The 25,632-nt window shown below is 34.2% G+C and overlaps 1 protein-coding gene across 2 annotated transcripts in view; it reads left to right on the top strand.

The window, feature by feature from the left end:
* LOC129758691 (anion exchange protein 2) overlaps window positions 1–25,632 on the top strand; it is a 194,886-nt gene that overhangs the window by 26,710 nt on the left and 142,544 nt on the right. The window contains exons 1-2 of one of the 2 annotated variants that reach the window (XM_055756271.1): window positions 1,020–1,262; window positions 22,781–22,952. In XM_055756271.1, the coding sequence (XP_055612246.1) occupies window positions 22,893–22,952 (60 nt within the window). In that variant the 5' untranslated portion in view covers window positions 1,020–1,262; window positions 22,781–22,892. Of the gene's footprint in view, window positions 1–1,019; window positions 1,263–22,780; window positions 22,953–25,632 lie in introns of those variants that run through there. The other variant, XM_055756270.1, reaches the window with a different exon arrangement.

Raw genomic sequence — 25,632 nt, 5'->3', positions numbered from 1 at the left:
ACCGATAGAAATAAGGAAAAAAATCGTTCGTTCCGGTTAGTTTAAGAACGGTTTCAACCGGTTTTGGGCAACATTGGTTGTGGGGGGAGGATCACACGATGGAAGTTGCTAATTGTTATATATTTGGCATTAATTTTGCCCCACCTGGGCAATTTATTGCTGATTGTGTGGCTCCATTAAGCGTTTTGGTGGCATTTCATGATTATTTATTCGAACTGCAACAAGGAGGTTGTAGTCTTGATGAAGCTTTTCCAAACTCTTTTGGAAATCTTATAACCAATAAAATGATCTTCAACAACAAAATAACTGATCAGTCAGTGAAACAGTTTTATCATTCTGTCATGATAAAATTTTGTCAAGGGCCTTAAACATAATAAGCGTAAATTAAATTATTGCTTTGAATTTGCGAACCAGAGAAATTATTAATGTGATATCAACAATAAAATAACAATGATAGGGGTTAGATATTAAGTCAAGTTTACTTTTTATGCATCGGTATATGAGAATGACGTCTTCCATCATTCAGTTTTTTTTATCATAGACAAAAAAGTGATAGCGAAATGAAATATTAATGAACAAACTCCCGGCGAATAGAAGTGTTTGTTTTGTCTTTTCGGATTCCTCTTTCGATGATATATGTGATCGACTGGTTCCCGGAACACCAATGCCTTTTTTTTGTTTCTGCTCAAACACCATCTTCGATTTGCTAGGTCGTCGTTCCGAGTTGGCGTTTGAAATAGAGGCGGCTCCACTGGCTTGGCTCATCACAAATATCCTCCATTCTGCTGCCTAGGCAGAGGACTGAATATCAGTTCCTGGCCTGGCCCCGGTGTCAATTGTCCCGAACTGAGTCAGATGAATGGAAAACAAAAAAAAAATTCACTGAAACGGTCAGCAGCAGCAGCATGTGCGAAAACGGCTGGAAAAAGTTGGTCAAAAACGTGTCTCGAGTTATTCCGAGTTTGGTCGCGGCGCGAATCAGAACCCTATCGAATCAGAACGACGACGAATGGCGCAAATCTAGCGGATCGCGAGTTGAATCAACCAACCACTACTGGAAGCTTTGAGCTTTTTGATAACGACATAAGCTGTAGGATCCAAGCGGGTGAGGGTAACCTTTCTAGGCGCGGCAGTCTTGTTCCTTCACTTTGTTTGGAAGGTGTGTCATTGAAAGTGAAAAAGGATTAGTCACTTATCGGTTGAGTGGTTCTTAGAAGTTCTTAGCAGTGAAGTAAGTGTTTGAACAACATAAAGTGTTAAAGGTTAGTGAAAAAAAAATGTTTTAAATCATTTTGTCTACACAAACATCAGGTTCCAGTTGCAGTTCGACTATAATCGAAACAAAAAAAAAAGGTTTCAAATTTGAATAACGGTTTTAACCCAGCGAAACAGTGTGTATTGAGAATAAGTTGTGTCTACACCAAAACCTATCTAGCCAAAAAGGGTTGAAGACAGTCATCATTATGGACAAATTCTCACCACTAAATACCTTTAGTTTACGAGGTTTTCTCTAAATGAACAATGATCTCGTGATGAATTTACTAAAAGTTTATGAATGAATTGTTGCGCTTGTTGGTCGAAGTGAGCAAACGCGCTAGCAATACCTGTCTAAACTTTTTCAAATCATACCTTCAACTTGAGTTTTTTGGAAATTATTTAATCGACTTCACTTTGATGACACTGTATTTCAACCTTCCTTTACGGTGAAATCACTATTTTTGCTGTATCTTCAAAACTACTTAATCAATTTTCATAAATTATACCATTTTGGAATCTTCTACAAGTCGTACGCTTAGGAAAAATTCATATAATTTTGCTGGTGTCTAAAAAATGAGCTGGAAGACAAAATGGTCAATGAAAGGTGGCATTTTTGAACATAGATCATGTCCACCCAGGTTGAAATAATGAAATTTCACTATGTCAGCTAAACTTTGGCTGATTGAAAGATCTGTTTAAAGTAAAATAAAAGTTTTTGGTTTTCGATGTCATATGTCAGGAATGAAAATATGAGGAAAAATGATAAATAATTGATTTTCTTCTTGAAAACCATTATTTTTTTTACAGAAAAATAAGCTTGTATTCATTAAAATGATAAATTACTTAATCAATGAAAACATGTAAACCAATAGAAACTAACTAAATTTCAATGAGTTTGTGATATTTTTATAACATTAAGTACCACTAAAAAAAATTACGGAAGATTTCAGAATTTAGCTTAGCCGTATTTCAACATCAAATGAATTCAATGAGCAGATGTGAAATTCTTGAGTTAATTAAAGAGTCGTTTTTGATTTCTTATAATATTTTAAATTTAACATTTCAGAGCACTTGGTAACGAAAAACATAAAGTAAAAGTCGATAAACCATAGATTTGCTCCTCAATATGTTGAAATTTTATGATTTTCCGAATAGCGGCAAATTTATTCAATAGTTTGCATAAAGTCCAACAATGCAGCCATTTGAACGAACTTCAACAATATATTCAATCCAAACTAAAACGATTTTTGAAATATCTCATGTGAGCTTCCATTACGTCGTATGAAACAAAATGTAAACAAACAGTTTTTTTTACGAAAAAATACAAAAACTTACATAAACTAGTCGCAACTTTTTTCCATTTAAAATATTTGTATTCTGGACAACAAATTATATATGTCAAATACAAATTTTAAAGTTCTTTTGATAACTTTTGCAGCAGTTTTCTGTGAATTCTTAAGATGTTTCATACGACGTAATGAAAGCTCACACGAGATATGTCAATTCGAAACGTAAGCCTACTTGATACCAAAAAATGTTTCTAACAATAATAACAAAGAAGACTCTTTGGAAGTTTCGTCAGGTTCAACAACAAGTTTTATAAACAATCTTTTGATACTGCGATGGGAATTCCACTTCCTCCAACTCTGGCGAATCTAGTTATGGAAGGATTATTGAACGCTGTCATACCAAGTTTAGATTTCATTCTTCCGTTGATCAGAAAATATGTCGATGATCTTATCACCGCTATCCCCTATGTAAACTTTAATATGTTGAGGAAAAATTCAACGGATACAATCCTAATCTCCAGTTTACAAACGAAGTGGAAGAAGACCACAAAATTCCATTTCTCGACATGATACTTACACGTTCAGACAACCAAACAATAAATACCAGCGTGTATCAAAAACCGATCGCAAGTGAGAGGTTTTTGGACTATTTATCAGTCCATCCGCTTTATCAAAAAATAAATGTCGCCTAGAACTTCATCAATCGAGTAGATAATCTTTCCCCTAACATGAATGAGAAATGGAAGTTCCAAATAATGGACTCTCATTTGAAAATGAACAAATAAACCCACAACTCTACGTCACAGCCTAAAAACAACAGAAATTCTCGTTCAACAACAAATGTTTCCGGCAAACAACAATACACATTTAAATCGATCTCGTATATTTCCGGGTGAACACATAAGATCGGAAAATTTTCGAAATCTGATTACTCTAGAACCAAACTAGCACAAAAGTTAAAGATGTTGTGTCAAAGGACGATTCGTCGAACGTTGTTGATAGTATACCGTGCAATGATTGCGATTCTCAGTATATTGCCATGACAACGAATACACTAAAAGAACTGATTGGAGGACACAAGTCGAACAAGAAGGCGTTGGATAAACTAAGGAGCGAAGGAGCGGACAAACACGACCCTAGAATGGCAACTTTAAAAGGACAAACAGCACTAATGCACTACAGCATCAAACAAGATCACGAAAGGACCAAAATCATCGATTGACATAGATACACATCTAGACTTCAAACTCTTGAAATATGTCACACCGCAAGGAACGGTAACACTGTCAACAAAAAAACTAATACTGAAGGGCTAAGTATCATTTACGCCGGTATTTTCAATTCCATGCAAAACAAACACCAACACACTAATACACATCGAGTCCCGCACGATTTACTTATCAGAAAGTTGGACCGACTTGGTTTTCCAACTTGGTCGCTCGAGTGGATCAAGTCGTATCTCACAAATCGTTGCAATTTCACGAAAATAAATAGATCACGATCTGGTATATTCGAAACCCCGTCAGGAGTACCCCAAGGAAGCCATCTCGGACCGCTACTTTTCATTACATTTGTAAATGATCTATGTGAAACACTCCACTATGACAAGCTCCTCTATGCTGACGATCTGAGGCCTTTTTAGGAGGATTCAAAGTGGTATAGATTGTATGGCCCGGAAGCTGATATCTCTAGGCTTGAAACCTGAAGCCGCTTGAAGAGGATGCAAGCCAAGAAAAAAAAAATGCAAGGTGGTGAATTTTACCCGCACACGAAACATCGTCAATTTTGACTATCGCCTACCTGAAAGTTATCTGGAAAACGTGAAGTCCATATCAGATATCGGAGTAAAGATTGATAACAGGCTCACACTTGCTGATCACATTGCGATTATTTCCGCAAAAGTTTTTTCTGCATTAGGGTTTCTGCGTCGAAATACCGAGGATTTAGAAGACATCTACATGTTGAAGCTGTTTAAATACTGCGCATCAGTACGAAGCATTATGGAATACGCTGCTCAGATAAATCTGACTATGCTTGAAAAACAAACTTTTATTTTTGACACCCTGACTCATCGTGTGGACTCTTCTTACATACTCCAGCGTGTCAATTTATACGTATCCACGAGGATACTCCGACAACGCCAGTATCTATGGGTTCCTTACCACCGTACTGCGTATGGTCGAAACCACCCAATCGACATCTGTTTGATTTCAATGTGTGCAAGCGTAAATTCAAACTATAGACATAAGTAGAATAACTAAGTTTTTAAGAAATTTGTCTGTATGGTAATTCCTTATCCAAAGACCAAGTTAGAAATAAATCAATAAAATACAATCAGTTCACACACACGCATATATTATGTTTCTGGTGCTTTGATTGGCAGATAATGCTTCTATCCGTATAATGCAACAATCAAAATAATCGACCATGAATTGTCAATGTAAAAAAATCGACTCGACAAGAAATCGAACTCGAGTCTCTGATTACCTCTCAATCAATTCACCTTATCAATAGGCGTCATCGTCAGAAGTAAACTAGACAAACTGTAGCTGTATGATTCAGTTGACTTCATCAAGTTAAATTCGTTGCCAGATTCTATGGCAGAAAATGCTCATCGTGCCCGATCAATGGTGCTCTCTTCGCCCCGAGTCAACATGTTAAAGTAAAAATGCGTTCTTAAAATGATCATAATGAAAAATCAAAAGTGTAATTATTGTTAAAAATTTAGGAACAATCAGGTTGCTGTGCATTTATAGTAGATCAAGATGATTTAACGATCATAAGAGCTTACATTCTGGTGCTAAAAATTATAATATTTTCTTCACATGAGAACCAAGTTTTTTTTTAAATGTTTCTTTAATGATGATAAGGAGATTTCATTTCTGCTGAAAAACTAATACTAATGAAACTTCAAAACTATTCCCCGTTAAAATTTGTTCAAAAAAATTCGTTTTTCTATAGAAAAAAGTGGTGCCCAGTTCGCCCCGGGTGCTCGTTTAGCCCTTATCTCCTTTGGGTTTTAATTTTCTAGTATAATCCTAAATTTCTTTAGAAACACATAACGACTTCTCATTCGAGGTTCTTTTTCTATGCTAAAAACTGAAATAATATTTCTGTACTAAAAAAAGCAATAAAAAGTAATCACATTGTTTTGAAGTTTTAAATCAATTGAACTCCATTCATCCAATAACGCCCAATAACAACTCATTCTACGAATTGAGCCTAGACTTCAAGACGACACCCGGCGACTATTCGCTGATTCACATGACTACGGTCACGTTTCACTGTTATGCTGCGAGAAGTGTTATATTCGCTATATGTAGCAACACTCATCAAAACAGAACACGCCTTCCGCTTATTGATAGTCTAATGCCCCCCTGCCTGCAGTGTGATCGACTCGATCGGACATCGTCCAGCTTCTTCCATCAATGAGTTACGGCGATCAATGTGTATATCAACTCCCTACTGCTGCTGCTGATCAGCGCTTTATTGATTTGTTACTGCCAGTATGTAGATTGTATGTCTCACATTGATTCAAATTTCATTCGCCATTATTGTCGTTTCATTGATTTCAATCGACCCTTGCTGGGTTGCCGAGAAAAGCGGGAATCATTGGGGAAGCAAAACGATCCCGATGGATCGTTTTATTAGTCCAGCCAGGCGTACAATTGTACGTATCCAGCTACAGACAATCGCAAGGCAGCGCTGCAGTCCCGAGCAAGATTGATCATTCAGTCAGCTTCCTTAATTCAGAGGCGTTCATTTGGAAGAAATTGTAACTAATTGTCTCGGGGTGGCCAAGAATTTCGAGCTAGGTTGTTGTTTTGCGTCGTTACGATTAATACCAGTTTGCACTTGTGCCGATCGGGTTTCTACCGGTGTCTCCGTGCGGGTGCTATACTTAATCAAGGCTCACTTTATAACGAAAAATGACTTGAAATGTGAACCGTTTGAGAGTACTAGTAGACTGATTTTAGTTCAATGATATCGTAGATTTACCAACTGTTCCAGTTTTTCACCTGGTACTAAACTAATTTGAAGCTACAAAGGTTTTATCACGTGCAACAATATTTATTCCTCTTTTTATCTCTACAAAGTATTATTCATTCAACTTCACGTTTGACTTCCTTTTAGAGCTCGATTTTATAACTTTTGTTCAAAATATACAGTTATACTTATTAACTCACCTCAAGACAAAATCTCCCAAATTGCGGGAATTTCATGAATTTGAACTTTGTCAGGGTTGAATAACATAAATGAGACACTGTTGATAAAATCAGAAAAAAGTGGAAAAGCATTTAAAAAACATTGAATCACGTGCTGAACGATTTATTTAGTAAACAACATGAACACATTCTCGTTATCAAACCATTACAGTACACGATCTGATTAGGATTACTCTCGCTGAATTTAATAAACGAAAATGGTTTCTATTTACAAGTTCACACTTTGATGAGTGCTTCACACAGTTTTGTAAAATTTACTGAAAAGAATATTTATTAAAAAATCATACAGAATTGCATCAGGTTTCAATCCCGCAAGCATGAAATCGTATCAGAAATGATTTACAATGGCGTTTACAATGGTATTGCGAATCGCAATTCCAAATGCATAGTGAAAAGATCGTATAAAATGTCGTCAGACGTCAGTTTAAATGTTATGATTTTAATTTAGTTTGTTTTATTAGAGAGGCTTGCTTGGTAGATTCGCCTCTATAAAATGGTACGATACAAAGTCTGCCATATTTGTAAATTTTGAAATGATTTTGCTCCCTCGCGTGTTTCAAGTGGGAAAATCATCGTCATGTTCTCTCTGAAACCAGCAGTGCACAGTGATGTCAACCTTCCAGATTTTTTTTCTGGATCTTCCAGACTTTTTGGACTTTTGCCAGACATTTTTCAGGATTCCAGACTTCCAGACTTTTGACATTTCTTCCAGACAATTTCAGACTTTTGGCTTAGGACATAAATTGTTCTAAGAAACTATGAAAATTTAAAATGGTCATAGTATAATATGGCAGGAAATGATTGGAATTTATGAATAATGAATGCAGTAGTGGTTGAAAGCTATAAATAATTGCAAATTCTTCGAAGATGTATTTCAAATTGAGAGTCAAACAGAACACGTAACTGATAGTGCCAGAAACAATCGATAAGTGCCTATCTGCAACATTGGGATCTGGTGACCAAAAAAAAAGGTCACCACCTCCCTAAACGCAAGCTATCCAGACTTTTTCAGACATTTCCAGACATTTTTTCAAAATCTTCCAGACTTTTTCGAAAAACAGTTGGCAATCCTGGCAGTGCATCCAGATAGCTAAAAATCAGATAGAAATTAAGAAATGTTGATCAAAGAGAGAACTGTCGCTGGCAACGCCGCGCCGGTTTGAAGGCTATGAGAGCAAAATCTTGCCATTCAAAATTTAGAAATTCTGTGTAATCTGTGAAAACTTCAAAATTCTGTGTTCTGTGACACAGATTCTGTGATGAAAATTTGCTCGAAATTCTATGAAATTACAGATTTTTCTGTGATTTCGGCAACCTTGCCATCAACCACCAGAGTTGCTTAAGTCACTGCAAACGAGAAGAAAGGGATCAGGGCCGTAGGAAGAACCGACTCATTGGGGCTTTGAATAAAAGTTTGAAATTTTGAAATGATCTTTTTTTAAATAAAATTTGGGATTTTTGCATAAAACAAAATTTCAAAAATTATTTTGTGATTGTCAGTTGAATTGTGTGTACAAACTTATTTTAATAAAAAAAATTTAAATCTGCAAATTGAATTGACAAGCAAATTTTTAAGTTTATGTTCTCTTGAATTCCTCAACAATTTTATGTTGATTGAAAAACTCATTTAAAAGCTAAATTTTTTTCTGAATTTTGAATCTGCATTCTGAATTTGAATTCTGAATCTGAATTTTAAAATTGAACTTTGAAGCTGTTTCCGAATTTCTTTACGATTTCTGAAATGTACAAAAAAATACGATTTCCAAATCTTAATGTCATATCAGAAATTTATGAATCAAGTTTTAATGGATTATTTAAATTATGTAGTTATGTTTTTATCTTCATTCAATATTTCAAATATTTATTTTTAATCTGTATTGTGAATCTAAATTAAAATGTGAATTTCAAATAATGAATCTGAATCTGAGTTTTCAATATTGGATCGCCATTAAGAAGCTTTAAATGTTAAAATTTTACTTAAGAGTTTTGTTTAAGAATTTCGAATGTGTTTCGAATTTTTTTTTTATATTCGGAAAATAAATATCAAAATATTTAAAATGCATATGAAAAACATAATGAAAAAATTAATTTGAAATGCAAAACCAAATTTGAACCAGGATTTGAAACCAGCTTTGTATTTCTAGTTTCTTATGATTATTCGAATTGAAAATCAAGAATCCTAAACTAGATACAGAATCAGAAATACGAAAATAGAAATACATTTTTTGTTATGGGAAAATGAAACCTCCGAAATGGGTTTAATTTAAAATTTAATATTCAGACCTGCATTTCCATGAACAAGTGAAAAATTTTGAGTGTAGAGTAGAATACTTCGCTTGCTTTTTTTTACCCTCATGGGAGGGGGGGGGATTAACCCCAGCCCCGCCCCTCTCCGGTCCTACGGCCATGGAGGGGATTATAAAGTTGGAGTAATTCAACACAATTTTGTATCGATAAGAGTTTCAAAATACGAAGCATAGTTGTTCGAAGAATTTTCAAATATAGGGGTTTTTTTCTGATTTTTTTTTCAATCTGCATTTTCAACTGTTTTTATCGAATATACAAAACTGAGCAATTGGAATGAATTCCTGTTAGGAATCTGAATGTTTTGGAAAATCTGAATTACACTTTGGATTTCGAATCCCATTTCCAAAACATGGTTTTGGAGAAATTTGAGATTGACTAATGTTGTTCATTTTCCAATCCTCTATAAATACAAAACCCATCCATTTTTTATTTCATTCTTACCGTATATAAAGCTCCATATTCGTGAAAAATATTCACGATTAAACGAGAAAACTAATTGGTCATATTTTAACTTATGTATGTTGTAAACTTTTTTTTTTATCTCAGAAGCAACACAACAATAATAATTTAAACAATCTGAAGTTAACATAATTTTAAAAATTATGGGCAAACATTTTCCATGAGCGTTAATAGTCTATGGAAAAGTTCTCAGACCTTGTATGCTCGAAGACGTAGAGCGATTTTTCGTTTTTCTCACTTCGATTTATTTTTTTAAATTTTGTTGATGGATATCTTTTTTATCGTATCACTACTTTTTTTTAAATAATTTTTGATCACCATTTTCAGAGGCATCATGGAAACTTAATTCATAAGAAATATTTTATTTTACATAGGTAATTGAATTTTTTTCTAATATTGGGAATTGTTTGGAGAATGAACTTAGAGTTTAGTAAATCATCGAGCTGAATCGTTTGATACCTATAAAAAGTAGTCTAAAATCTATAATTTCTTTTAACACTATGATCGATAACTAAATATTTTTGTAAGTTTGACAATAAAAAGTCAGCAACGCGGCGTTTTTTTTTTCAAGCTTGATTTATCCTGATTTTTATATTCAAGGTTCTCTGAATTTTGGAAAAAAAAACATGTTGGCAACCCTGATCACAACCTATCGGGATATTACCCGAGCGAGCACATGGTCGATTGTTTCGGGTTTGCCGTTACCTACGGTCATATGCAGGGTTGCCAACATTTTTTTTTCTAAAATCAGGGACTGCTGAAAGTGATGACTTTTTGTTCCTTCCTACCCATTTTCATCACATCTATGTACAAAAAACCAGGTAAAATCAGGAATATTTTAAAAATCACGGAAATACAATGGCTTGTCATGTTGTCAGGCTAAGCTTCGAAAAATCAAGCGAATCCTGAAAAATCTGGATCATTGGCATCTCTGGTCATATGAAGAAGCAATCAGTGCTGCTCAAGGTTCCGAGCAGACCAGTTACATAGGGAGGTATGGCTCTATTGAAATCAAATCTAATGTTTTGAAATCGTATTGGTACATCTTTGTACAATGGTTGGCAATCCACTCCGCTTGCAATAGTCTCTTTGGAATATCCCCAGATGCATTCGGTCTGAAATATTCAGCACCTCTAAAGTTTCTTAAAATGTTATAATTAAATTAATTCAAAGAATAGTTTATTTTACTTTGAATTTCGGAAACCGCCCAGCTAAATACATTTTGTAGATTGGCCTAAAATATTTTGAAAAAATTCAACCTAACCAGACATAATTTAGAAGTGCGCTCAAAGTTTCGCCTTTTGACCCTCAAAAATCACCCAAGGCGGGACCAAAGGAAATCGGGAAAAATCGAAATTTTAATTTTGATGCCGAATGACTCAAATGCATAACATTTGTCTCGAAAAATAATTTTTTTTGTCAAAAATCCACTTTCTGGAACTGGCACTGGTTTTCCAAAAATCAACGAAGTCCCAGAAACTCGATATTCAGATTAATTTCTCGATACATTTTAAGTCATTAAGACCTTATGAGGCCCTTCTTCATCAAGTCCGAATGAGATGTAATTTTGCACAGGACAGATTTATGATCCAATCTATAAACAGAATGTGTTAGATCAATGGTCGGTTTTAAAATTTCTTTCAAGATTTTTCCCAAAGAGCCGTTGCCAACATAATGTAGGTAATTTATAACTTGTTTAACAACATCTAAAAGTTATAAATTCAAACACACGTTTAGTTTTGTTGGTGTTAGAAATTGATTAACGACAAACTATACAGCTACCATAAAAGCAAAGTTTCACACGTTTGTCAACGATGATTAAGCGTACTTTATCCTCTTAAAAGGCATTGTAAAAGGGACTCAATGAATTATGAATGTTCAATAAGTTTTAATCGAGACCCACCTTGTTAGTCGGAAGGCCTAGGCCATTATGAATAATTTAAAGTTTGCAATTATCTCATAGGTATGTCATCGGTCCGAAAGATACGGTTCAAACAGGTTGGCTTGCGTTCGCCTATGATAATTATGCTAATCTTGGGTAAACAAACTTTTAAACCGCCTGTTGCTGCAGATAACGTAGCCTGTTTGTCATCTAACCACTTATTGGGGCGTAACACTATATTTGTAATGATTGTAGGAGAGGTAGTTTGGGCTTCAAATTTGAAGGGTTGTAAATTCGAACTTACAATTAAAAAAAACTATCAGTTCTTATTTCGATGCTCAAATAAACAGCCATGCCAATACAGTTAATTAAAACATTATAAATAGTGTCTTAAAATTAGGAAAGGAAGATTTGGAGGTAGGAATCTGAAGGAAGATAAGGTGACCACTTTTTTCTAAGCAAAGTGATATAGGACCTTGGAGCCAAAGGGGTATGTGTGCACAAAAGCTTATTTCGAGAAAACACGGTTTTAAATTGTTGTGTTCGGCAATTTTCACATATGTTTTTCGAGAATTTGTATTATTTTTTTTCGAATGTAAAAGTATGTAAATGAAATTCTTAAAACTTAAAAAAAATCAAATGTAGTTTGAAATATGAAGAATCTTTTAACGTCATAATTTCAAAATTGATCATTTTGACACTTAGATATACCCGTTTGGGTCTGAAGGCCTCATATGACTGTCATTATTTTTGCAGGTTTCACAAAAAAGAGTGCATTCTTATCTCCTCTTCAACAAAAAAGAATGGCACGCAGCCATCATTTCATTTTGTTATCTCAAAGACTCGATTTATTACATAATGGTGCATCGATAAGCCGTGATTTTTATTTCGATGACGTTCGTCATTTATCGCTGCATCGCATACCGAGTCTAAAGCTCGTCTTTCGGTTTGTCTGTCTAAAAAATCTCTAGAATTGAGAGCTAAAGATAAGTTATAGATTGTTTGAATTAATCTTGAATAACAGTTCATGGCATCGGTTGATAATTGTGTTCGACTGGTGAAATTGTACAACGGGAAAATATTTTGGCTTTTTCAGTCAATTCATGGATCCAAAACTCCTTCTTTTGGATCCATGAATTGACTGAAAAAGCCGAAATATTTTCCCGTGCCATGAATAGTATCTATAGACAACATGACGTGAGAATCAAAATGTTGAAATAAGAAAATACTGTACTCTGTTCGAGCTAACGAAATGATAAAACGTAAATATATTAAAATTGTGTAAATTTACTCTTTCTTAGTTCAGTTTAGAGCCTTGAGATTTTGTTTTTAAAACTTTGTTTTACGATATTTTAAAAAAGACACATTTCAACATACAAACTAATTTAATTAGTCTGATATGCTACCAATTTAGCAATTGCCCTTTTTGTCCAATAATCCGAATTGAAACACTGATACACTGATAAGAATTTATCGTGCGCATGTTAATGAAAACTCACCGAATATCTGTGGCAACGCTTTTGTGATGTCAACCTACCTTCGGGCTACATGATTTGTTGATTTTCCTATATTTCATTAGCCACAGTTGACCGATAAAGTTAGCCGCTATCAATGAACCGCCCGTAGGAGGAGGATTGATATCAAACAGCATCTTTTCATCCGCTTCGTTGACATTTATGATGATGGATTAAGCCGTACGCACCAAATTGACTAGGCCTACGTAGCTTAGTGGTTTTGTTGTCAAACGGAGTTGATTCTGGATCTTATCAGTTTTTTTTTTATTATTTACACCGTAGATGGGCCCGAGTCACGTGATGTGAGTTGAACGCTTTGAAGAATTTCTGAGTCAGTTTTTATTTTGTTGGAAACTAATGTTACATTCAAGCTTTCAGTTGATTTCGAAATGAAAGGATATCAATGGACATGTAATAATTTGATTTGCTTATAAAACCCTTTTTGTTTGAACCAACATCAAAAAATTATGTGATGTTTTTAAGACAAAAAATAAGAATAAAAGTTCTATTTGAAAAATTCTTCAGCAGGAAATGTTGATGCAGGTTAGAGGAAGATAGAATCGCGAGTCGTATTGACTAGGTAAACATATTAATTCCGATGCTCGCATATTGAGCGTGATAATTGTTTGCATTTCATATCAACAGGGTAAGTCAAGTTCAACTTTATTTTGTTACACTGTTCAGCACAGTCTTATGATGGTTACGTTAAGGTCAAAGCGCAACTGTAACGTTTTTGATTATCTTGAGCCCACCGGGGTAATTTCGGGATTCAATTTGATGCCTAGAGCTTTTACATAGGCAACCCATGTAGAAGGCTGAGTCGATTTGGGGTCATTTTTGAATTTCTTAAACCCTGGGGCCTTAAAAGCTTCGTTTTGGTTTAAAATTCATTTATATTTTTTGCAGAATTGAAAAGTTAATTTGAATATTTATGTTTGCAAATTGATTTTTTTGTTTTTAAAAATCCACATCGTTTTGGATTCTTCTGTGGAAACCACCCTGAAAACGATTATTTATTGTGCCAATTTATTAATTCTTTAAAGAAAATTTTCCGCTGATCTACTTTGTCGAACTGAAAAAAGCTATTAAGCTGTTATTTGCTGTTGAATAGCGGTTTGTCTTTAGAATACATTAATACTTATTCAACTTACTTGATGGTCCCGCGTCGATTCTCCGGCGCATAGAGCTTTCTTAACCCTCCAAAGCCGTTCGGGTCAATATGACCCGAAGCGCACATTTCAAACATCTTTATCATCATTCCAATATACTGATGAACTGGTAGTTTTGACAGACCAAGTATGTTCTATGAAAATAATGATCAAATTAACGCCAAAAACTAAAATTTGAGTTTTTAAAATCGGTTCATTGAGAAATGAAATACAGCTAAGCAAAGCCAAAACTGGATGTCGTTTTTTTAAAGTAAGACTTTTTTCTACCGGAAGATCTGTCATAGCGGTAAAAACTTTCATTGGACGCCAACATATCTATACATTGTCGGATAGATGGATTCTTGACAATTTCAAACATCAATGAAATAATTAAATACAGAAATGCTGTCAGAAGTTATGGGTATTTTAAAAATAAAATTGATTTTTCGGACTTTTAACTTTCTGAACCAGTTTCTGAAAACCTGGTAATACATATCGACTTTATTTTAAAATGTTGAGTAAATAGAATAAATTACCTACACAATGAATATAATATCATCAAAATCGGTTAACATTTACAGCCAGGAGAACGAAATCAAATTACAACTCATATTTCCCCGAAACGGATATTTAGCGAACGGCTTTGGAAGGTTAAAAGACCTGTTAACGATCCGAAGCCAGCGTCTTCACTTGGTCCCAGTCAAGATTCTCGTCGATTGTTTCGGATTTCGGCGGCTAGAATTCGTCGCCACGAGTTTCTGGGTCTGCCTCTTCATTCTCATCTTTTCGCAGCTTGGAATGTATGGAAATTGATAATATTTTCTGTGAAGCTACCTAGTACCTACTGTGTTCGTGTACGTATACTAAATTTTGTGACACCCTGTCAAGTGGTATTGGATATATTGTCCAACACTGAAGCTAATAGACAAACCTTTTTTGGGCAAGATCGAAAAAAATCTAGTCCTAGGGACCTAAAACCAACTGGAAATCAACTATTCGATTCAAATTCATGCGAATCGTTCAAGGAGTCCTAGAGGATCTTAAGTGAGCTTTAATTAGAATAAAAGTGAAGATGATACATTCCATTTTCCTTACTGTTTCGTCTGCCTTATAAATAAAAACAGGCCTAATAAAATTTCATAAAGGTAAAAAAAATGGTCAAATCGTGCGCAAAATGTATAGACTGCTAGTGAGGATATATTTTGAAAAATTTCGAAATCTACAGCGTTACGGGCACCTGGCAGGTTTTTAGACACCAAATTTTCGTTAAAAAGTCTCGTGCAAAATATTATGTCTAGTACTTAAGGAAGCTGACGATCTTCGGAAGCTGCAGATCAGTCAGGGTTTCATAACGATTGACACGACGAATGGCAAAATATTCAAAGAAGACTACCTCCAAATGCGATCATTTTTCCTGTATGGCACTTCAAAAGGTCTAACAAAGTTGATCATCTGTTTTGGTTGGATCTGGAATCATGCTATCACTCTAAAACTGTAGCTGTGGTAAAGTGTTATAAAGTCAAATATTTTGATTTCGTGGCGAGGAAAAAAATATCGGCAAAATGAGTCATTACTGCGGCCTAATAGAAAAAAACCGAGCTATTTTAACGATCAAGCTTCAGGAAACAGAAAACGTTATCAAATTAGTTTTAATTTAAAAAAAAACGGCTAGTTCATTAATAATAGCTATATACATCATAGATGGCACACGTTGTGCTCTAAACTTAAAGTCAAAAAATTTAATTTCATCAGACGTTATCTAAAAATGACTAGACAGAACAGAACACTAAAAATTTTATCGATTTCCACCAATGCATTAACGAGTTATTCCTGAACAAAGTGTTGCATTTTTTTCGAATACACTCCTTACGTGATCACTGGATCTGTTTGAAAGCAGCCTCAAATAATATTAAGGACTGTAGCGAAAGCAGTTAAGCTTTCCTTTCAACGAATAAAAATTAAATAAGTTTGCTATTTTAATTTGTAAGTATGATGAGAAACAATATCATCATCAAAAAATATTTTCTAAAGAATGATGTGGATTTTTTTTGTTATCTGACGGGTTTGCGCCGGGGGTCTTCATATTTTCCCCAAAATTGAAAATCACTCAATGAGCACATCAAAAAGCATTGAAATTTTATCAGCTTTCCAAACAAAATATCTTTAAAAAAAGTAATGACTTTCAACATGAAAAATTGTAAATAAGCTTTAAATTGCGTCTAAAAGTACCGTCTACGTCACCGAATATTTTGCAAAAACTACCATTGTAAAGTTCAATTTATGATGCAACTTTCATCTGAAGACACCAAAATGGGCTAATAACTCCTTTAAGAGTTAAGAAAGAAATAATGACAATAAATCTCATTTTTTGCATCGAAAACAAACAATGGTCGAACAACTGCACTCACATATAGAGGTAGCGCGTACTTCTAACAACATGGAAACAAAAGAAATTATCTAAACAACTAAAAAACACAATTTTTTCGTGCTTTGTGGAGTGTTTGCAGCAAAACTTACTTAATGTTATATCCAATAATCTAATAACGAATTCGTTTATGCCCAGTTTGCACCAGGTCACAAACAGTTTTGCACATTTTGCTGTCATTATTTTTTAAATTTATGCGCTCAGTTTTACATTGGTAATGCCCCAGATTTGATCTAAAAATGGACAGTAAAACACTGAAGATTCGCGTGTGAGCGAGTGAGGGAGCAATACACTGACGAAGAATTTTGTTCGTTCTTGTATGGTAAACCTCAAAACTGAGCGAATGGAGAAAACGAATACGGTATGAGTATCATCCTTTCAATGTCATATTACCTATAGTGGGAATGATGCATTTTACAGCCTGAGCTGGCCATACTGAGCTCTTGGATTATTTCTACAACATCTTTGCCACATTCGCATACGTTTTTGATCAATGTGTACGGATTTTGGTGTACAGTGCTTAGCTTCCGATATAAAATCTAAATAAAGCATGTTTATTTTTAATTTTTGAAACAATTTTTTGTGGCCCCTAACACAGGGGTTGACTATGCTTTACAATGATCTTTGATCGAAAAGTTAATAAGTTGTGTAGCATATAACCAGGCTATAAACGCAACATTCCCATAATTGTTTATATCACTTTAACAATATGATACTTAGATTATTAGTTAAAATTTACAGTCAGTTTTGCTGCAAGCACACTGTTTTACCTGCTTCGATAAGTTCTTCTGTTGCCATGTTGTTAGATGTGCGTGCTACCTCCGTATGTGAGTGCAGTTGTTCGACCATTATTTGTTTTTGATGCAAAAAAGATATTTATTGTAATTATTTCTTTCATAACTCTTAAAGGAGTTATTGGCCCACTTTGGTGTCTTCAGATGAAAGTTGCATCATAAATTGGGCTATACAATGGACAATACTAATGTTATGATTCGTTTTTGGTACATCTTTGTACCTGAGAATAATGAAATTTTCTAAGTTGATGCAAAGTATTAGAGAAACATGAGCTATCAAAGAAAGAAAGAACAATAGCCGTAAATATTATGAATTTTTAGAAAAAGATACAACGGCTCACCGGCAGGAGTTGAAGCGGAGATTGCGGGTTAAGTATTTTATTTGGAAAGCTGATACAATTCCAATGCTTTTTGATGTGCTATTTTATGATTTCCGTTCAAAAATAACAGTTATGCAGCTTTGAATTATGGCGCCCAGAGGTTTTCATGGTTAAGTCGGTCGAATGCTTTTTTGAAATCAACGAACACCAGCAGAAGAGTGGAATTCGTTGATTTGTTCAGTATGATTCGTAGCGTTGTGATGTGGTCCACACATGATCGTCCGGATCGGAATCCAGCTTGTTGCCGTCGGGGTATAGCGTCTATTTTCTCCTGGGTCCTGTTCAGGATCACTTTTCAGAGTTGTGCAGATCAAAGTTATTCTACGCCAGTTACCACACTCAGTCATGTCTCCTTTCTTCGGGACCTACACAAGGATACCCTGCATCCAGTCGGCCGGGAATGTTGCAGTATCCCAAATGTCAGCGAAAAGACGGTGCAACATTTGTGCTGTGCATTGCATCGATCCCAGATGCTTTGTTGGATTTCATGGCTTTGATTGCTGCTTCTATTTCAGCCAGCGAGGGCACTTCCGAGTTGATGCCATTGATGCGACTTGTATTTTGAGTTTAACGGAGTAGAATCGATTTGCAAATACACTCGGGATTTTAACACGCCTGCGAACAAATTTATTACACAACACTTTTTAAGCGTGTAAACAAACTTTAGCTTGCACGCACACAGAGAAAAGTTCACCCATTTTTAGTGAACAACATTTAATTCATGAATAAAATGTATTAAACTTTTTTTCATTGAGCAAAATAGGTAATTTTCATACAAAAAAGAGTAGTTTAAATCATTAAAAACTTCAGATGGAAATTTATTATCAACAAGAATCACACAAAAGGTGATGTTGCAATAATGTGCACTTATCGATGTTCGAGCCTTTGCAAATCAATTAAAAATACACTTAATGCTTTCTACAGAGTAAAATGCTTACAGAGAGTCGCAGCAAGCCGTGCTCGAGAACGGTCGCGTTTTCTGTCGGTCTCGTTTTTGGTCCTGTCGTAATGTGTTTTCTAGAAAAATTATAAATTAGTTTGGCTGATCGGGGATTTTTCATGTTTTGTTGAAGTGATGTATGTGACTGTGGCAGAAGTATACCTCGCGCCTCGCACCTAGATCAGGAGTAACTTTTTGCGCCGCTGGGTGGAGAAAAGGCCGAATCTCTGACGAATACGGAAAATCCCGGTGAGGATGTTCCATGATGGAATTTTTTTTCTTTTTTCTCAGGAATTTTATACCAATGATAGCATTTTTCAATTCCACTCTCTCTTTTCATTAACTTTAACTGTACACTTTGTGTGCAGGGAAAATGATACAAACACCTGAATATAGTAGGTTTCATTAGAGTTTTTGTTGAAAGACGGCGAACCAGCTCGATGTGTGTTTGCGACATTTCATTTACGCATCTGGAAACATCCTTTGTTAACAATCTTAATGTTCTCTATTTTATTTCAATATTTTGAGTTTTATTTTCATAATTGCAGTTATTTAAAAAAAATTAAGGAGTTCGGGTTAGCCCGGCACTTGTCGAGCAAGGACGTGTTTGAGTGTCCGACTCCCACGCGACTTATTTGTGTAGGATGTTTGTTTTACCCGTTTTAATCCGTTCAGTGGGTTATGTTTTAATTTGCGTAACCTGCTTTATGTGCGAAAATGTATTTAAAAATTTTGATTATTTAAATCATTGATATGTACTCTTTGAGCATCAAAGGTCTAAGACTTCTAAAATGTGAGGCAGAGGAGAGCAAAGAATCAAAGAGTTTTCAAAAAAAATTTACGAAAATTTGTGTCTAAATATTAAAATTAATTCATTTTCATTTTAAGTTGCTTTCCGTCTTAAAACAGTAAAGCCTTTTTGAAATCTCTTTGCTTCAACAGGGATAACGTTTAGGGAAAAGAGCTAGTTTATCAAAGAAGAAATGTGGATGGTATTGATTTGCCTTCAATATTTTATTCGATCCATTTTGTTGGACGTTTATCAAATGCCTCATAGAAATAGGAGTTTCCTTAGGAAATGTCTAGGAGCATAGGAGGTGTAGGAAATTCATGATCGCACCATTTACCAAAATGGATCCTGATCTTTACCTTTCACCAACTAACACAACTCCTTCCTTGGATACTTGAATATGGATTCGCAGACGTATAGACGGTTTCCATAGTGTATGATACTAGCTTATCTCTGGTTCCGACTATTTCAAAAAAAATGTTTTTGGAGTATGCAGGAGTGAGAGGTTGCTAGTTGAACTTAAAGAGTATCTAACTAACAATCCTTCCCTTTTCCCCATTGACTACTAGGACGTGGCCGGCGCCGTTATTAATCAGATAAATCATATAAAAAAAGGAGAGCATCAGTTTTGTACAATGAGAATGGCTACTAATCCCAAGCACCATTCTTTTGAACTTTGTGCAAAATTGATGGCCTCGATTAATCACGGAGTAGCAACCATTGGCGATGTGGAACTTGTTCTGCTTAGCCACGCCAGCGATCATGGAATTCGAAATGTATAGTTTGAAATCGAATGTTAATAAAACTTCATTTCTCTAAAATCGATTTAAAAACAAAAACCTGTAAATTAAGCATTTCGAGTTCAATGATTAAAGGTGGATATGAGTAGTCAAACAAGCTAAGCTAAGCTACAGAGTAAAATGCTTACATTAACAACTTCTAAAGATAAATATCATAATGTATGAAGAAATTGTAGATCTTGGCTTTTTCCAACTTTGTTCTGAAGACGGCGAACCATTTTATTAAATATACAACGTTTAGATTATTAAGCTGTTTTTAAGGGTAGCTTTTTTTTACTTTTACTGTAACTTCTGAGCACTTTGACATATTCAAAAAATTTATGTATTTTGTTCAGTTAAAAAAAACTTAGTCGAAGACATCAAAGCCCTTATTTAAATTACACAAAAGGTTGCATTTTGAATATGTTATTGATGGATATCTGGGCGGCATTCTAAAAATTAAAAGTCCTCATCAATTATTACCTATTATAATTATGATACTAGCTGATTTTACCCGGCGTTGCTCGGGTTCACATAAAATATCAATCAAAATGAGTTCAAATTTTTTATGCTCAGCAAGCTTTGATTTGCTGTCCAGTACACGTGAACTCTGGAAGGTCGTTTCTGATGCCCAGCCCATGGTGATGGTGAAAACAACCCGCCAAGGCAAAAAAAGTCGGTTGATAAAATGGGTGCCATGACTTTTGGTTCGTGTGAATAAAACAGAACGCTAGTGTGGGAGGGTCCCTTTTCTTGGGTGGAAGGGACTCAAAACTATTACTAAAACCTTACCATGGTCCAAACACATAACTGTACCAAATTTCAGGCTAATAGGTTGAGCGGTGTGGATTTGTAAAAGGTGCATACAAACAAACACACAAACAAAAATACAAACATAACATAGTCCAACTCATCTTTATATATCAGAAGAAGAAGATGATGAATTAGAGGGTATAGACGGTGTTTATTTAAATATTGCATAAAATCAAAGCCTAGGAAATGCATAAAAACCGGAAATGAACCTATTTTTCGAAAAATTATCAATTCGGTAGCTTAAAAAATGTTTGGTCTATGTGTTTTACGATCTGAAAATATTATTGGCAGTTTGGTCTAAGAGTACGCTCTATTCTGGGTTGATTTCTTTAGAAAAAAATATCCTAAATGGATTAAATAGGAAAGTTGGAACACAATTCCTGTCGGAAGGTTGGGTTTAAAAAAAAAAACAACAAAATAAATTCAAAATAATTACTTTTCATTTACTTTTCATACTCTTACTTTTCATACTCTTTATATTCTTTGTGGTGCAATTTTAACAAACAATATCTATAAATAGAGCTATGAGTCAATCTTAATGTGTTTCAAAATTTAGGAAAAAAATGGTTGAAATCTGTAAAAACTACAACCGAAAAAGAACTTGAAGTCAAGTTTCTTAGCTTGTAAAATTCTCCTTAATCAAATAATTAAATAAATAAATATGTTTCTTAGCGCCTGCAATTTTTGTAAAATATTTTATTTGTTTACTATGTTTTAAGTGTGATTTTTGGTTTCCATCAATAGAGTTAATTTGGTTAAAATATATTTAAAAGTGTCATTTAAACGTCCAACCTGCGAAGATTCAAACCTTTATTCCATTTAGTTTTGCTGAACGGTGGTGTGTTGAGTTGAAACTTCTTCCAACAAACAAAACCACGCGAGTTTAATCAGCAAACAAAATGTAATCATTTTGAATTATGACGATCAGAAGTACCTGTTCGATTAACATGGTACATTTGTACACATATATTTTACACTAAATTTGGCTGGTCCCTCCTTATCAGGAGGAGATTCTTTTGCATGTGCAAATTCCCAATGTCGATGGAATTCTTTAATCTTACCGCGCAAACAGAGCTCGCGTCCGAAAAACGCCTAGGGTTTATCGATAAGAAGTAAGCGAAATTTTGGGTGAATATTTACAATTAATTACAAATTTCGGTTCTCGCAGATTTTTGCAGCTCGTTCTCGAATCGGATTCAACATTGCCCGATTCTATATAGGCCCTGGGTCAATCCGGGCCCGAAAACAGTCTCTAATAAACTTCAGATGTCTTCAAACGCAATCTGTTAGGCGGGTGTTCGGGTGCCCAATCAGATGAGATAACGCGTTGGCGCGTTCCTGGTCGAAATTAAACAGTTGTAAAAAAGTGCTACCGTCCCTATAGAGGTGGATTTTATTTTTATCAACTTGTAACGGAACGTGTGAGACACCTCTGAATGGCTGATACAGTCGGTGTCCAAAAAATCAAAAATATACCTCGACTTTGGCAAATTTATCATTTTTCAAGTCAGCTCCGATAATCAAGTCATTGACACTTGCTCAAAGGCGAAAATTTTGTGATTAGAAGAAGGAACCAATTTCGGTTGAGTTGTGGCTGATTTTCCTATCGGTCGAAAATCAGTTGCAATCATACATTGGTCGGTGATTGTTCGTTTCTTTTTTGTGGGTTTTTTGTCCGGTTTTGGTGCAAATTGTAAATAATTATGCAATAGTTATCACAAAAAAAAAAACAATCAAAACTAACGTGATTTTTGTTTCTATCTGTTTTTATTTTCAGATCCCGGTGTTGCTTTGTGATTTGACGAAAAGAAGAAGTTTTAAGTGAAGTGAATATTCAAAGTGCCCATATTTTGTTCTGATAATCGAAAATTGATGCTGATTCAACGAAAATGAGTCGCAGAGATAATAACGTTAGGAAGCTGTCCTTCCTAGGATTTAACACCAAAGAGGTAAGTTTTCGTTTGTTGTATCATCTATTAAAATTGAAATGTAAAATGAAAAATTGAAAATTTTGTATTAAAAAATTAACATCATTTTTGTTTCTCCTGTGGAATCGAGGCTACTGGACGATGTCCGACTGCAGTTTTTTTTGTAGTGGTCATTTTCAATCAAATTAAAACATAATTCAGAAGGAACAGCTTATAATGAGAGCTGAAACAGAAGTTTTGAATTGCATTACAAAAATAATTCGATCATTTTTTTCTTAAAATTTATTTCTGAATTTGTATTTAAAGATCTAAAGATTTTTACTCTGTTTTATTAGCTTAATTGATTTTGAAATTATGCCAAAGTGTTTTACTGATATGGAGTCCTCTCCATTTCCCCCTTTCAATATGGTTCACGAAAGACTTAATAAACATTTTGGACATCTGGACATCAACACATTTTGCTCCATTTGTCTGATAAGTTTACAAATTATGCCAAATAAAATATATCCTTCTTTCCGACTCCTCCATACTCGTACGCAAACAACTTCTCTTTTAAAAAATGGTCTTTTTTGCTTGATAAATACTCGATTTATGCCAGCAAACCCCATTTCCCCTTCCTAACCCACACTGCTTGAAGGATTGTGGTCCCATTTTATCGTAACTCTAACTCTCAAATTATATTTGGTTGGTTAGTAAATTCATAATCAATACAAAACAAAATGAACTCTTTCCGATCATGCCCTTCCCAAATATAGTAACATATCTTGTACCCAAATACCTTCCCATGTCGAATTTGATTCCATTTGCTTGATAACTTTTTTTATATCACTTTGTATTAATTTCTGGAACGTGATTGATGCCCCTGCCCCCTGGAAGAAGGTTTCTCAAACAATCATTGAATCATTTCTTATACCCAAATATTTTCCCATGTCGAATTTGGTTCCATTTGTTCAAAAAGTTCTCGGTTTATGCATAATAATTGTATGGAAGTTTCCTTATTCCCTTCATGTCTACAATGCATTACCAAATTTGGATCGATTTGCTCGAACAGTTTTCGAGTTATGCAAACTATTGTAATAGAGCTCTTATATCCCCACTTGAAGGAAGGAGGGGTATCAAATACTCAAAAAAGCAGTTCTCGTACACAAAAACCCTCCTAAGCCAAATTTGGATACATTTACTCGAATAGTTAAAGAGTTGTGTTATAGAAAATCGTATGGAAACCTCCCTATCTTTTTCCTACACCCCCCCCCCCCCTGGAGGGAGGGGGTCTCAAATAACACTTGGGAACTGCAATCCTTTTCCAGATTTTTTTATCAGCTCTTGTTCTAGTGATACCCTTTTTTTATCATTATTATAAATAGAACAGAGCATCAAACGAGCGGAAACTGATTACAATGGATTGTGGGTTCAAGCCAGCCGGAGTATCTCGGCAAATTAGGAATCTTGGGTAGGCTTCTTAGATACCTTTTCAGGATCCTTTATTTGTTTCGAACAGTTGAAAAGGAGTAATATGGATTGATGAGTTAAGGATACACAATATTTAAATGTGTGTACCCTTGTTTTAAATTTTGAAATTGATCAATTTTGACTTAAATCGATCATTGATAACTGCTGTCCCAAAGACCTACACGAAAAACAAAAACTGATACTAAATCTATTTATTATCTTACTTTCACTATATATTTATATATATATATATATATATATATATATATATATATATATATATATATATATATATATATATATATATATATATATATATATATATATATATATATATATATATATATATATATATATATATATATATATATATATATATATATATATATATATATATATATATATATATATACAAAAAAACTTTGAAACAGTTCGCTATATTACCTTCAAATAACCATTATGTCTTATATCTTCATACAATTATTAATCCATCACTTGCAAACATTGTGGAAGAATTGACCAACTAATCAAAAATACAAATCCTGATTAGAGCTGTTGAATGCAAAATTCAATTCACAATTTATTTAATAATTCTATCACCCAAAAATCTCTGGTATAGAAACATTAAAAGATATTTTTTTCATTTAACTATCAATCGCTTAGTATGAGCTTCACCGAAAGCAGTTTAAATATTTCCGTCGTGACTATTGGGAAGTCATATTAAAACTTCATACAAAGAATCAAAAAAAAAAAAAAACAGAATTATATTCAAATTCCATGGAGGTACAATCAGTTCAACGGTGAAATTCATAACCTAAAATCGATTTTTTTTCCAGAACCACAATTCAAAGTCTCATATTAAAATCGTTTGTTCAAATTTCAAATAAAATTCAAATGCAATTTGAGAATCAAAGTTAAAATCAGAGGAAAGTAGGAAGTGCAAAATTTACAATTAAAATCAAAATGTAAAATTGATCTATGTATCTATAAAACACAATAAATCGTGTTCATGTAATGTGTTCAAATTTTTAATTCAGTTTTTAATAAGAATAGTACCACAATGTGTTTCGCTTGTTCGAATATGAATTATTGTAAATCACCAAAACTTTCTTCTACAATTTGTTTTAAATTGTTTAACAGATAGATCAAGCATAAGTTTACTTTTTTTTGGACGTAGCAATTGGCGTTGAGGACCAAAAATATAAAAAAGGGGTGCGATATAAGAATGTGTAAACTGTGTAAAAATGAATAA

Source organism: Uranotaenia lowii, chromosome 3 (genome assembly GCF_029784155.1).
Source record: "Uranotaenia lowii strain MFRU-FL chromosome 3, ASM2978415v1, whole genome shotgun sequence".
Taxonomy (NCBI): Eukaryota; Metazoa; Arthropoda; class Insecta; order Diptera; family Culicidae; genus Uranotaenia; species Uranotaenia lowii.
Note: the sequence above shows the minus strand (reverse complement) of the source record. Positions and strands in the feature narration are given on the sequence as shown.